This window comes from Manduca sexta, chromosome 9, assembly GCF_014839805.1.
Source record: "Manduca sexta isolate Smith_Timp_Sample1 chromosome 9, JHU_Msex_v1.0, whole genome shotgun sequence".
NCBI lineage: Eukaryota > Metazoa > Arthropoda > Insecta > Lepidoptera > Sphingidae > Manduca > Manduca sexta.
Window position 1 is genome coordinate 1471073 of NC_051123.1, and position 12249 is coordinate 1483321.

Consider the following 12249-nt stretch of genomic DNA (forward strand, 5'->3'; position numbering starts at 1 on the left):
AAATCATCGTTATCACTCAAAGGCCGTACCCGCTCTTATCACCTTATCTGCCCTTGGCGTTTAACGGTTACACCCGAATGTAAATTGTATATAATACAGCTTCATAAAGTACATAATATATAATGCTAATAAGCAAATGCTTTTGAAGATGATTCTCGTAATGTTAGACATTATGTCGAACGATTTTGGTGACATATCGTATATCCTATTATAGGCTAGTTAAATGGAGTTAAAATGTAATTACTAAATTGTATGTACCTTTACTTGGCAATCAATTATGATGAAAATGGTTTTGTATTGTTTAGTGCAAAACTGTCCAACATTATCAATGGGACCGGAAATTTAAGTCACGGGGACCCATCATCATTCGTGTTCTTAGTAGTATAGTGACCTTTTTATTAGATTAATGCATTTATTTAGAACTAAGGGTGTCGTATACGCGACATTTTTTCCCTTTTCTCTGTAATTCTGAACCTTGTCCGGTATCCACGCAGACTATTCTGAATTATTTTGGAAGCATTAGACGGCCGGTATTTGGATGGCCGGTAAACAGGTGGGTCAGGCTCGGTGTAGTGTACTAAATAAATAAAATAAACGTTGTAAATATGCTTTGTTTTAAACCAGCTTTGCTCGTATCAATATATTAATAATATCTTCCTAAAACACTTAACCTCCATAAATGCAGTTAATGTGTTGATAATTACTTTGTCAATACAAACGTTAAGTTTATACCAGTCTATTAACAATTAGTAAAGTCCAAAACACTTTGGCTCTGGGTTACTTTTTAACCGACTTCAAAAAAAAGGAGGAGTTTATCAATTCGACGTGATTTTTTTTTTTTATGTTTGTTACCTCAGAACTGGCTCATTTATGAACCGATTTGGAAAATTGTTTTTTTATTCGAAAGAATTTCTCTCCAGATTGGTCCCATATTTTTTTTTTAAATGTTTCATTGTGACATAATGTAGTAATATAATGTTTTTGATTAATTCCATAGAATTTTCAATGCGTTATCCTGTGTTTCATTCACCATTAAATCGTTCGACATATGTCGAAATACGAGAATCAACGACTCTAGTGGTACACTGGCGGGTGAATTAATAAATTCAAATTTAGTTTTATAATATTCAACTAATTATATCGTAATAGCAGCAATGTATGACTACTAATAATATTTTTCTTGGATTTATTTTTTCACCCGATTAAATAGATTACAGGCACAAATGCATTATATTGCATGGATACAAATATATAGTTTGTGTCAATATTAGCATGACTAGTCACTTTTGTATGTAGTGGTAAGCGATAACATACATAGAACCCGACACGTTGCTTGGATAGGGTTGCCAAAGCCTAGATAATAGCTGGAAGAAATTAGGGCTACCAGATATTTTTGACATCAAGATGGCGCGATAAATTAACACCTTTCAATTTTTTTACTCTGTGGCCGCCATTTGTTATAAAATAGTGACACTGTCGTAAATTGAATTAAAGATAACTATTGGCCAGTAATTGTACTGGTAAGCATATTATTTCTTCTTCGGTACAAAGACAATTTGGTCCCGAAAAGGACATGAGTGCATGGACAAAAAAATCAGCTTATTATAACATGTTACATCATTGACGGATTTGTTTGAAATGTAAACAAATATTAAAAAGCTAATTAAAAACAGGAACAATCTGTATTTTGGATTAACTTTATTCTTCATTCACATTTGTCCAGAAGTTTTGACAAAATTCAAGTTTACATTTTAGACAATTTCTTTAATAATAAAATAGAATCACTAATATGTATTATACTAATTTTGTTCGCTAGGACAAACGTGGACAGGTTTCCGAGCTGTGCCGACGACGACCGATGGCGGTACTTGTTTTAAATTATTATTCATCCGATCGGCTTTCATTCATCGTCAAAATTCATGGATACCCGCCATTGGTGTCGGGCTGGACTGTCTCATTGATCGCATGTTTTTTGGTTCACGTATTTGGGTTTTCGGGTTATGGATATTGGATAATTGATAATTGAGTTCGCAATTTGTAGCTTTATTTTTATAGTGACAATCGTTATAATTTTATTTTCATTATTTATTCCATTATATGTTTCTTAATTATTTAATAGTTTGAGTTTTTAAAGCCCATAAAAATCAGCAATTATAGTTTTATTTTATATTTCTTTTATAATTTAAGTAAATTAATTCATTTTGGAGTTACTATTTGAGAACTTAATTATTTCTATGTTTGGTGAACTTATTTTAAGATTTCCAGGTTTATTTTAATTTTAAGTTTAAAATTTAAAAAATAATTTGTATAATATCGATAATAACCAATGGACTTTTTGGCGAAAAGGTATAATTTTTCCGTTAAGATTAAAGTTACCCGTGTAGGTCAAATTATCCAAAATTATTGAAGCTTGACACATTTCACCATTTTTTAGTTATTAAAATAATCTAACCACTTAAATATTAACATAAAAATATCAATATCAGCTAAAATAGTTAAACTGCAATATTGTGTATTAACTCACGTTTTTTATCTGAAACATAAAAATAAGCTGACAATAGAAATTGGTGTACAGAATAGAATGGTATTCTGTACGCCAATTTCTATTGTCTTAAACGCGACGCGATGCGTTACTTGCTTGTTACGCACTGTCAAAATAACGTATAACATAAAAATTAAGGTCCTTTTTATTATATAGTCAGAGATGCATCTGCAAACCCTCGAATCTATATATAGTGTACATAATATTATATACTTACCACTGATTACTTACTATCACAAAACCGTACACAATATGTTAAAACCCGCCATAGTGATTCATGTGAGTCGCGTTCCGTGTGTGTGTGTATATCCGGTTCCAACAGGCCGGCATAATTGCGTCGACTGTCGAGGGACAGGGTCGATATTCTATTGGAATCCACTGCCTTACCCGAATAAAAAAGACATCTACCAATTACTGCTATAAAAACGTAATAGGCATATCATAAGTCATTAGGCCATGCTGAAGGTAATCTAACCAATTTTCTAAAAACCTTTGATCTCGCATTACCCAATTGTTTAAGGACAATATTTTCTTATTACAAAAAACGAATCATTATAATGTTTTGTGGTCTTATCTAGAAATACGTGACCACTTTACATTCACTTGGTTCATGTGTGTATGAAGAAATGTCGCTAACTTTACCGTCCAAAGCATTCAAAAATGATATGGTCGTATAAAACTGTAATACTTTTTGAAGATCTGATCGTTTAAGTCTCTTACTCAGAAACAAGTAATAGTAGTATCTAATCAGGAATAGCGAACGTTTCTATTGGTGACAGAATTGTCAGAATCAAAATACTCGTTTTAAATATTGGTGCGCTCAAACTAACTTTTCAGTGATATATAATAGTATAGGTTTAACGAGTAGGCATTTACTCAAGTCTTGAAGTATAGACTATAATATTTGTAATTAATATCGGTGTTGTCAATTTTGTCGTACCATAGTATAAATTTCACTTCATCACGGCCGTGTCTAAGATCTGCTATCCAGATCACTTTAAAACTTTCCTTATTAATACTTATATTATAAATATTAAACAATTCTAGACTCTAATTAGAAATAATTTACACAAAACCTTTGCAAAACCAGTATAAATTCAATAAAACAGTTCAAAATCTTCAGAGGATGTTTCTATAACAAACAACTTTGGCTTGCAATGCTAAAAACGTCCCAACGTTTATAATTGTCATTGGCATTACAAAGTTTTCGCTTGTTTCTTTTCGTACGTCAGTATTTGCTGATGTCATTCAATTGATTTCTGGCAAATTACCGCTGTGACATAATTACGATGATAAGTGTGTGATAGCAATGTATTATCAACGATTATCATTGTTTTGTGGGTGCATAAATGTAATAATCAATATTGTTCTCAAAATCAATCGATCACGGATATATTTATGCGTTTTATCTATGTCCAGCCATAACTATAGCTTTGCAGACGAGCGCATTTCAATCTACCATCCGTGTTGCTATTAACTCGTTGATACATTCGAAGAACTTCTACCTACAGCCGTGGGTAATTCTGCCGAGCAAGAGGTCCAATAATGCCCGAAATTAGCTATTATTTACCGCCCACCCTCGCAGCTAGAGCTGTTGCTACCGACCTAAAAAGGTAGGCGAAAAGGAATTGGGAATTAAGCAAATTGTTCGCACTCCAGTTCTTATACCACGCTGAGTGAGTAACTGAGTACTTACGTTTCTAAGTACCCTTCTAATTGTATTTTTTCCCCTACCTCATAAGTAGTTAAATTTATTGAAAGTTATGTTTGCCATCTAATCTGTAGCCAATAAATATTTTTGCTTCCTTTCTTTACCATCTGTCAAGCCATTCAAGCTTCAGATGGAAGTCTCTACTACTATTAGTTCCATGCCTCTCAGTCTTAAGTTATCTGCTTCCAATTTTTGTATCGATAGAGGTCTTCAATCCATTTCTTGGTTTAAGTTTCCTTTTACTGCGTCTACGTCTGTATCAAGTATTGTTTGTTTTACCCAAATACACGCGATGTACTATCGTCAGTTTATTTTATATTGTTTACCGTTCTCGTCACGCACCGCTCTCCAAACTTCATGCCCCAGTTAGCTATAAATTTTTAGGTCAAAATATTATTCAAACTGGAATGTTGTTGATACTCCGCTCTGTTAGGGTTATGAGGAAATAGAATCGATCTTCAAAATATGATTAGAAGAAATATTTGAGTATTGACCTATGGAAGCAGGGACAAACATGCAAGAGGTTTATTAATTTTAAAATGCTAAACGCTACTAATTGGGGTTACGTATCCGTGTGTACCGCTGGGTTTTTCAAACTATGGTACAAGTCTAGATAGGCCCAAAGAAATTAAGAGGGACTAAAGAATGTCTAGCAGTCCGTACAGTCATCGAAAGCGTCTAGTAGCCAATACCTATACAATGATATTTACAGTACAAACCACAACGCATTCGTCATTGTAAAGATTTTTAGTACGTCGATTCTTTGTTACACCACAAAATAAACAAGGATAATGTTTTAATATTGTTTTCTATTTCACTAATATGTGTTAGGTATCTTACTCATTGAAAAGTGGCGTTTACGAAGTCGTGGTGAAGTTATTATTTATGTTATGTGCGTTGTTTATCTTCCTTTAAGTACATGTGACGTCATTTAATTTTGCCAATGAAGTTCGTCACGCGTGACACGACTCGAGCTGTGCTGTAAAATTTGTTGCCAGGGGCCTTATTCTCTATCCCGCACGTTATTTTGACAGTGTGTAACAAGCACGTAACTCAACGCGTCATGTTGAGGACTATAGAAATTTGACTCACAGAATACCATTCCACGCACATTTCTCGAAGATAACATGACACGGCCGCGTTACGCGTTTACACTATCATACAGAATAAGGGCCCAGCAAAGACATTAAACTACATAGTTAGTTATATTAGATCACTAATTGGTAATAAGTCACTGTCTTATTTGAAATGTCTGTATAACAAGATGTCGCAACGTTCTTATTTATGAAATAAATAATATATTTACAGAAAATATAGTAATATTCGCATTAAAACGTGCAAATGATGTGGAAAAAATGAAGTATTTTACATTGATGTTTTGCTATTTCACGGTGGATTAAGTAACCATCACATAAGCGCAAAATTTTTTATAACAATCTTCCCAATATCCGCTCTATATAATCTTAGAACTCTTAATTGTCAGTGATTAAAGAGTGTCAACCATGTGTGACTGTCCTATGCCTGAAGAGTTTTGGGCCAAGATTGCTTTTTTTTGGAGTTCTGACACTGCTCGTAGGCGTCGAGGTAGATCAAAGAGATGGTGGGACGAACTGGAATCATTTAAAGATAAGTTGCTTCACTATAACACAGGTTTTCATTGATGGAAGGATCTTAGGGAGGCCTTTCCCAAACATTGGGACATTATAGGCTGATACAATACATTATAACCATGTGCAAACTGACAGATGTGGTGACGATAGGTCAATTCAGATTGGTGTCGACTGTTTTCAAAGAATAGCAGCATGCACTGCGAGTAAAATGAAAGTCGACGTATTCCGTACGTCGAAATCAAAAACACAAAACTCATGTGGCAGGATTTGACTGTTTATTTATGTTATTAATACTTTTATTATATAGATAAAAGTTATCGCACTAATATAGAAACAATGTACGGTAAACGTACGTACGTATTGTAGCATTAATCAAACATTTTCATAATCGATTTCGTGGCGCCATTTCAAACATTCTGATCTATTTTGGTAATGTTACCTGGTTTACAGATACGTTGAGTTGTCGGGCGATTAGCCAAGTCGTTAACGGCAACGTTTTGGGTAATCTACTGTTTGATAAAGAGTCCTTTTGTCACCTAAGAACTGTCAAAAGTGACATCTGCACCTGATGGTAAGTGGAGTGGGGTCCAATAGAATGTCGACTGGTGAGAAATGATTACCCCTCGACAGTCGACACAATTATGCCGGCCTGATGGAACCGGTTATACACTTATTTGGGCCACTATGGCGGGTTTTAACGCCTTGTAACATCTACTGTTGTGTCCAAAAAATTACTGTTCATTGTTTCGCCTAAATCGGTCATTTGTGGATGACTCGATGCTTATAGCCGCAAATATTTGCTCATTCAAGATCGGATGACCATGTAGGTCGGATGCCTTTTGAATGCTATATCTTAACACCGAAAACTATATTAATGCTAGTCTTTGCACGCGGCTTTGCTCGCGTAGAATTTGGTTTGATGCAATTATAAGAAAGTAGATAATGTATGTACTTTCTCTTGTTCACGTTTCTTCCTCAGCAAATTTCATCACAATAGGATCAGTGATTCAGTCGTGTAAGCGCGTGCTCGCTATCCGGGCGGATATTATATCCTACCACTGCCAAGTTGTATTCTCCTTTGAACGACATCATAGCCACTGGGCAAAGTTAACATCCAACGTTTTGATTAACAAATAGCAATAGTTCTGGGGCCTTATTCTCTATCCCGCACGTCATTTTGACAGTGCGTAACAATCACTTAACACAACGCATCATGTTTAGGACTATAGAAATTTGGCTTACAGAATACCATTCCACGCACATTTCTCGAAGATAACATGACACGGCCGCGTTACGCGTTTACACTATCATACAGAATAAGGGCCTAGTACCATACTTAGCTTCCTAATTACAACAATAGTGGACAATCGTAGTGGTGATCTCGCCTAGCATAAAACATTTTTGAATCCCGTAAATATTTTTCTCGATGATTCGAACCCGTGACCTTTGTAACGTGAATGTACAAGTCTCGAAGGCCGAACCTTGCCCTTCCAATGATCCTTTTTACCATAATTATATGCGATGCGTAAATTGCATAGCTTTGAAGTTGTAGTTGTGTTCGTTAAATGAAAGAAATTTTGTTTTTTACTTTGAGCCAAACTTGTAAACACTTATAAATAGTTGAATCGTGGAATCATGATTCATGAAAATTATTGAGTTGATGTTTCAAAGCAACAATCATTTGTAACAACGCGAAAGTTAAAACGTAATAAACTTAAACGACGACGATGAAGTTTCGATGCTTCGACTGTTAAATAATATAAATGTTAAATAAAAATATATTATGTTAAATATAATTTTCTCCCAACGTTTCGAAGACTGCAGCCTTCGTGGTCACGGGGCGAACTACGACGACGGCATAAACATAAGAAATCATGAACCTTCAAAATAATCTACCTACAAGCTGATACTCCCTCCAAAAACTCCTTTACATCTGTACATAAATAACTAGTCATGACCTTCCTAATTTCCTCAGATGATCTTGAACTTAGTTTGACCCGCTTTCGTATGACATCAGAAATCAGTTTGATTATGAAATATAGTTTGGATCTGTACCAGTCTACAAATATATCGGCTTCCTTTTCTAATTTTTCCATTCTGCCATGGGGTGAGAAACTTCCACGCTGCCAACGGAAGACAGGGAGGTAGCTACCGTAGCAGTAGCGCTAGTGTGCTACCGTGGCCCCCGGCCAGAATGTCCCCGGAACCCTGACTATGAGTTTTATTGGTCCCGCCCTACAGTTTTCATTGTAATAATGCATTTTTGCAATACATGAAGGAATGCGTTTTTTATGAATAATAAGCATTAACTTATAATTTTCTTATAAATGTAAATATTGTTTAATTTGAATCCATATCTTATCCTTTTATCAGAGAACCTTGAATTACACGAAATACAAATATCGTATGGAATATGTTAATGCCGGAATTATTATTGCATAGTTTATTGTACTATTGTCTGATTCTGATAGAAACACAACTGACAACACTGGTTATCTTTTAATAATTATAGGTATAATATTGACTTTATATTTGAATCACTATTTAATAATTTAATCATTGGTGTAAATAGAAATTGCTCTAATGAAGCCTAAATAACTCCAGAATTTATTTAGCAGTTCAAACATTTACCGCTAGATGTCGTAATATTTAATTTCCACGAATTTAATTATTTTTTTTAAATTTCGTTCTATTTCAATAAAACTCCAACCAGAACTGTAACTTTATATATTATAGAGTGCTGATATTTTAAATTTTAGTTCTTATAACATAATAATTTGTAGGAACACGGCCAAGAACTTATGTCGGACACCAAACTGCAGTTTTCCTTATGCAAGAAACGACGACGTCGAATAACGTATACGAGACTGCAACGCCGGATTTACCTCTATGTAGGTAATAATTTTACCATGCCAGTAGAATTTAGTCCTCTTCAAATGAAGGTAGCAAAGTTAACTTTTTTAACAACTCCATCTATCGGTAGATTTAGAAACTATAACCTTCATATAGATGTCCTAGATGGCGCTACGTATGTGTCGTTCATTGATGTTGTGTCGTAATGTGTGCTATTTATCCATTTATACCTAATTTAAATAATATTGAAGTGTTGAGTAATGAAGTTTACTACTACAGCCTCAAGGACGAAGGCAATTATTCTCGATATTGTCAGTGGTGTTACGACAACTAGGGCCTTATTCTCTATGCTTTAAGTTATATGTTAGTGCATAACAAGCACGTAAAGCGCCGCGTCGCGTTTAGACGCCAACTTCCTTTTTTAATGAGCAAGGGAAAGTAACTACTGCACCTGATGGTAAGTGGAGTAGTGTCCAATGGAATGTCGACTGGTTAAAGATTACCCTCAGTCGACACATTTATGCCGGCCTTTTGGAACAGGATATACAGGCTGATGCCAGGACGCAACACACTTACGTGGGCCACTATGGCGGATTCTAAAACCTTGTGTTCGGTGATCATTATGGTGGATATAATATAGCCTACCACCAGCATATCCAAATGTAACACCGCCGAGTTACCTGTATTGTCACAGATAATAAGGCACCAGTCCAGATAGATGTGTAAGGGGTCTTCCTTTAATCACGTGATGGTAGTGACTCTTTAACCCCCTCCCCCTGTCTGGTGATATGTGGTGAAGCTTTAGACTAACTTCCTCGCCCCCTACCTAAAATCACGTGTATTTTTATTGTACAAATTATATTGAATTTCTTAATTAAATAGCGCGATCTCCTTTAATATTTCGTGATTTTATTTCCGAACCCCTCCCCCCCCCCTCTTTGAGCCACACGTGATTAATGGACAACCTCTGATCTGAGTCTCTAACAAAATTATAAGGATGTATAACACCATAAACCAGCACACCAACCAAAACCTTGCGATGGTTCTCTACCCATTAGGAACATCTTTTTTCTTCGGCACTTCATGCAACTACCGGTTTTATATAAGGTAATTAGTGCGAAAATGGCGTAACAAAAGGAAAGTACAGTATTTCACTGAAACATTTTTCGGTTTGAACAACTCGTCATTATGTTGTATAACAATCAAAACTGAAGACATTCGCGTAATATATTACTAGTAGAAAGCAATGTGTTCGCAGATTTCTGCTTCTTAGTATATCACGCACCTAGGGGATAATTTAGGACATTCTCTTCTTCTTTTATATCATGGCTGCCATCGTTTATTTATCGGTGATTTTGCAAATGTCGAGTAATAATAGCAGATACAAAACAAAAAAGATCGTCTTTTTGTCAAAATCCGTGTTTAAAATAAATTCAGCACCCGCGGATTATATTGATAAACATACCCAGGGCCCTTATTCTGTATGATAGTGTAAACGCGTAACGCGGCCGTGCCATGTTATCTTCGAGAAACGTGCGTGGAATGGTATTCTGTAAGCCAAATTTCTATAGTCCTAAACATGACGCGTTGTGTTACGTGCTTGTTACGCACTGTTAAAATAACGTGCGGGATAGAGAATAAGGCCCCAGGTTTACCGGGAAGTAACGCATGCCCATTACTGTCGTCTTGTCGGGAGAGAAACGGGCATTTTTGTCAAGGTCGGAAAAAAATACATTTTTTATACTGCATAACAACCACTTTTGCCGAATAAAAAGTGGTTTATGAGTTAATCTGGATTGTGGTCTATCCGTGTGACAAAATTCATCAGATTCAATTCAGACTTAGGATTTCGAGGTTTATTTCAAAGTTCTATGACATCTAAACCGTGGCTTACTATTTTTCTCATTCTTCGTGTATAAAAATTAAAAATATGATTATTCTTATTAAACGAAGTCTAAAGCCAAATGGAATGACATGTTCGCTATAAGACGCAGAATTTAATGACTATGCAAATTTACAAATACTTTCATCAAACATTTCTTACCAATGAATGACGATGAATCATTCGGGTGAGTAATGCTCGAAATAATTTCGTCTCTTGTTGTTGTGGTAAGTGCGTAATTACGTAGGCAATGTACAATTTTCTTGTATTTTTATTTAACATCACGCCGTTCCCTAGCCAAGAGTAGGCAGAAGTGTAACATTTGCCAGATATCCCCATGCAATATCGCCAATTATATATATTAATTGTAATTTGGAGATAAAAATTGTTTTTGGAATAAAGGTTTAGATTAAAATTAAATAGCGGAAGTCGATTTCCGTGAGTAATTTTTACCGTGAAAAGTCTAAGCCATCACGCTAAACTGACTTCTGCAAATTTTGAAACTTAAATCACTTGCACCAACTCTCATTTTTATATTCTGGCACGGCAAAGTGTATTGAACCTGATGGTAAGCGCGAGACTGTCCAGATAAGGTTTCGAATGGCAACAGATGGCTATCTCTACCATTCGACAAGATCATGATTATAGAACTATTGCAATATAGCCGGTAGTGTAAACACATCTGGAAGTTGCAAAATATATTGCTGTAAGTACTTGTCAGTTTCAACGTAGTTTGTCAAATTGTTTCAAATCTGTTCAAAATTGTTGCGATGATGCCATATACACACCGGTTATTAAACTTGCCAAAAGCTTGTTAATGTGAACGCGGCTTTAGATCCCCATCTGGGATACAAAGTACAAACGACATTCTCAATAGTAAATTTATTCGGAATGTATGCGGAGTGGACCATACACTTTGCGCTTTCATGTGGGCAGTATAAATAGTTTTTTGTCGGTTCATATGTCGAAAAGGGCTTTATTAAAATATTTTTGATATCATGAAAAGTGAGTGAGCACTGGTAAGAGTCGACGTATGGAGCGACATAGTTGGGAAATAACGACCAAGCTCCTTAAATAAAGATTTAAAAAAAAATCTATGGTATTAATAAAACAGATGACCTCATAAAAGTGGCAGGAGGTCGCTGAATGCGGGCCACTTCCAATAGGGCGATCTGGAAATCTTTGGGGGAGGCCTATGTTCTCTGGACCTCCTGCGCCTGATAATGATGATCAGTAAAACGTAAAACCTTTTGTAGGTCGTTCAACTACACACGTATGTTAAAACAATTATTTGAAACGATAAATCTGCCTAATGCAATGATTACAAAATTGGCGGACGATACGATGCAGAATATAACCATGAATGGTTTGTTAACAACTTTCTCAAAATCTTACTAATATACTACAACCAGTTGAAATGCTTACTTTCTATAAGCTAAGATAGATAATAACTCTTCATCTTTACCTGATCCTGTCTATCAGAGGCTCTAAGTGATTACTGTCAATGGTGCGTTTCGTTTTTATCAAAGATGGACATGGAGCTATTAACTCATTGTTAATAATCTAGGCCTTATGTTATTTAAATTGCTTTAGATAAAATCGAATAAAAATGTTAAAAAGGATTATATTTGAAAACGTAAAAAGTACTAGT

At 35.3% G+C, this 12249-nt stretch overlaps 1 protein-coding gene across 6 annotated transcripts in view; it reads left to right on the forward strand.

Annotated features, from left to right (window-relative positions):
• The window catches only part of LOC115455656 (rhomboid-related protein 2), a 37053-nt gene that overhangs the window by 15037 nt on the left and 9767 nt on the right, over positions 1-12249 (forward strand). For 2 of the 6 annotated variants that reach the window (XM_030184311.2, XM_030184312.2), the window contains exon 3: positions 8647-8754. The exons of 2 other annotated variants lie outside the window; for them this stretch is intronic. In XM_030184311.2, the coding sequence (XP_030040171.2) occupies positions 8647-8754 (108 nt within the window). Of the gene's footprint in view, positions 1-1816; positions 1865-8646; positions 8755-12249 lie in introns of all 6 variants that reach the window. 2 more of the 6 variants (XM_030184313.2, XM_030184314.2) reach the window with 1 other exon arrangement.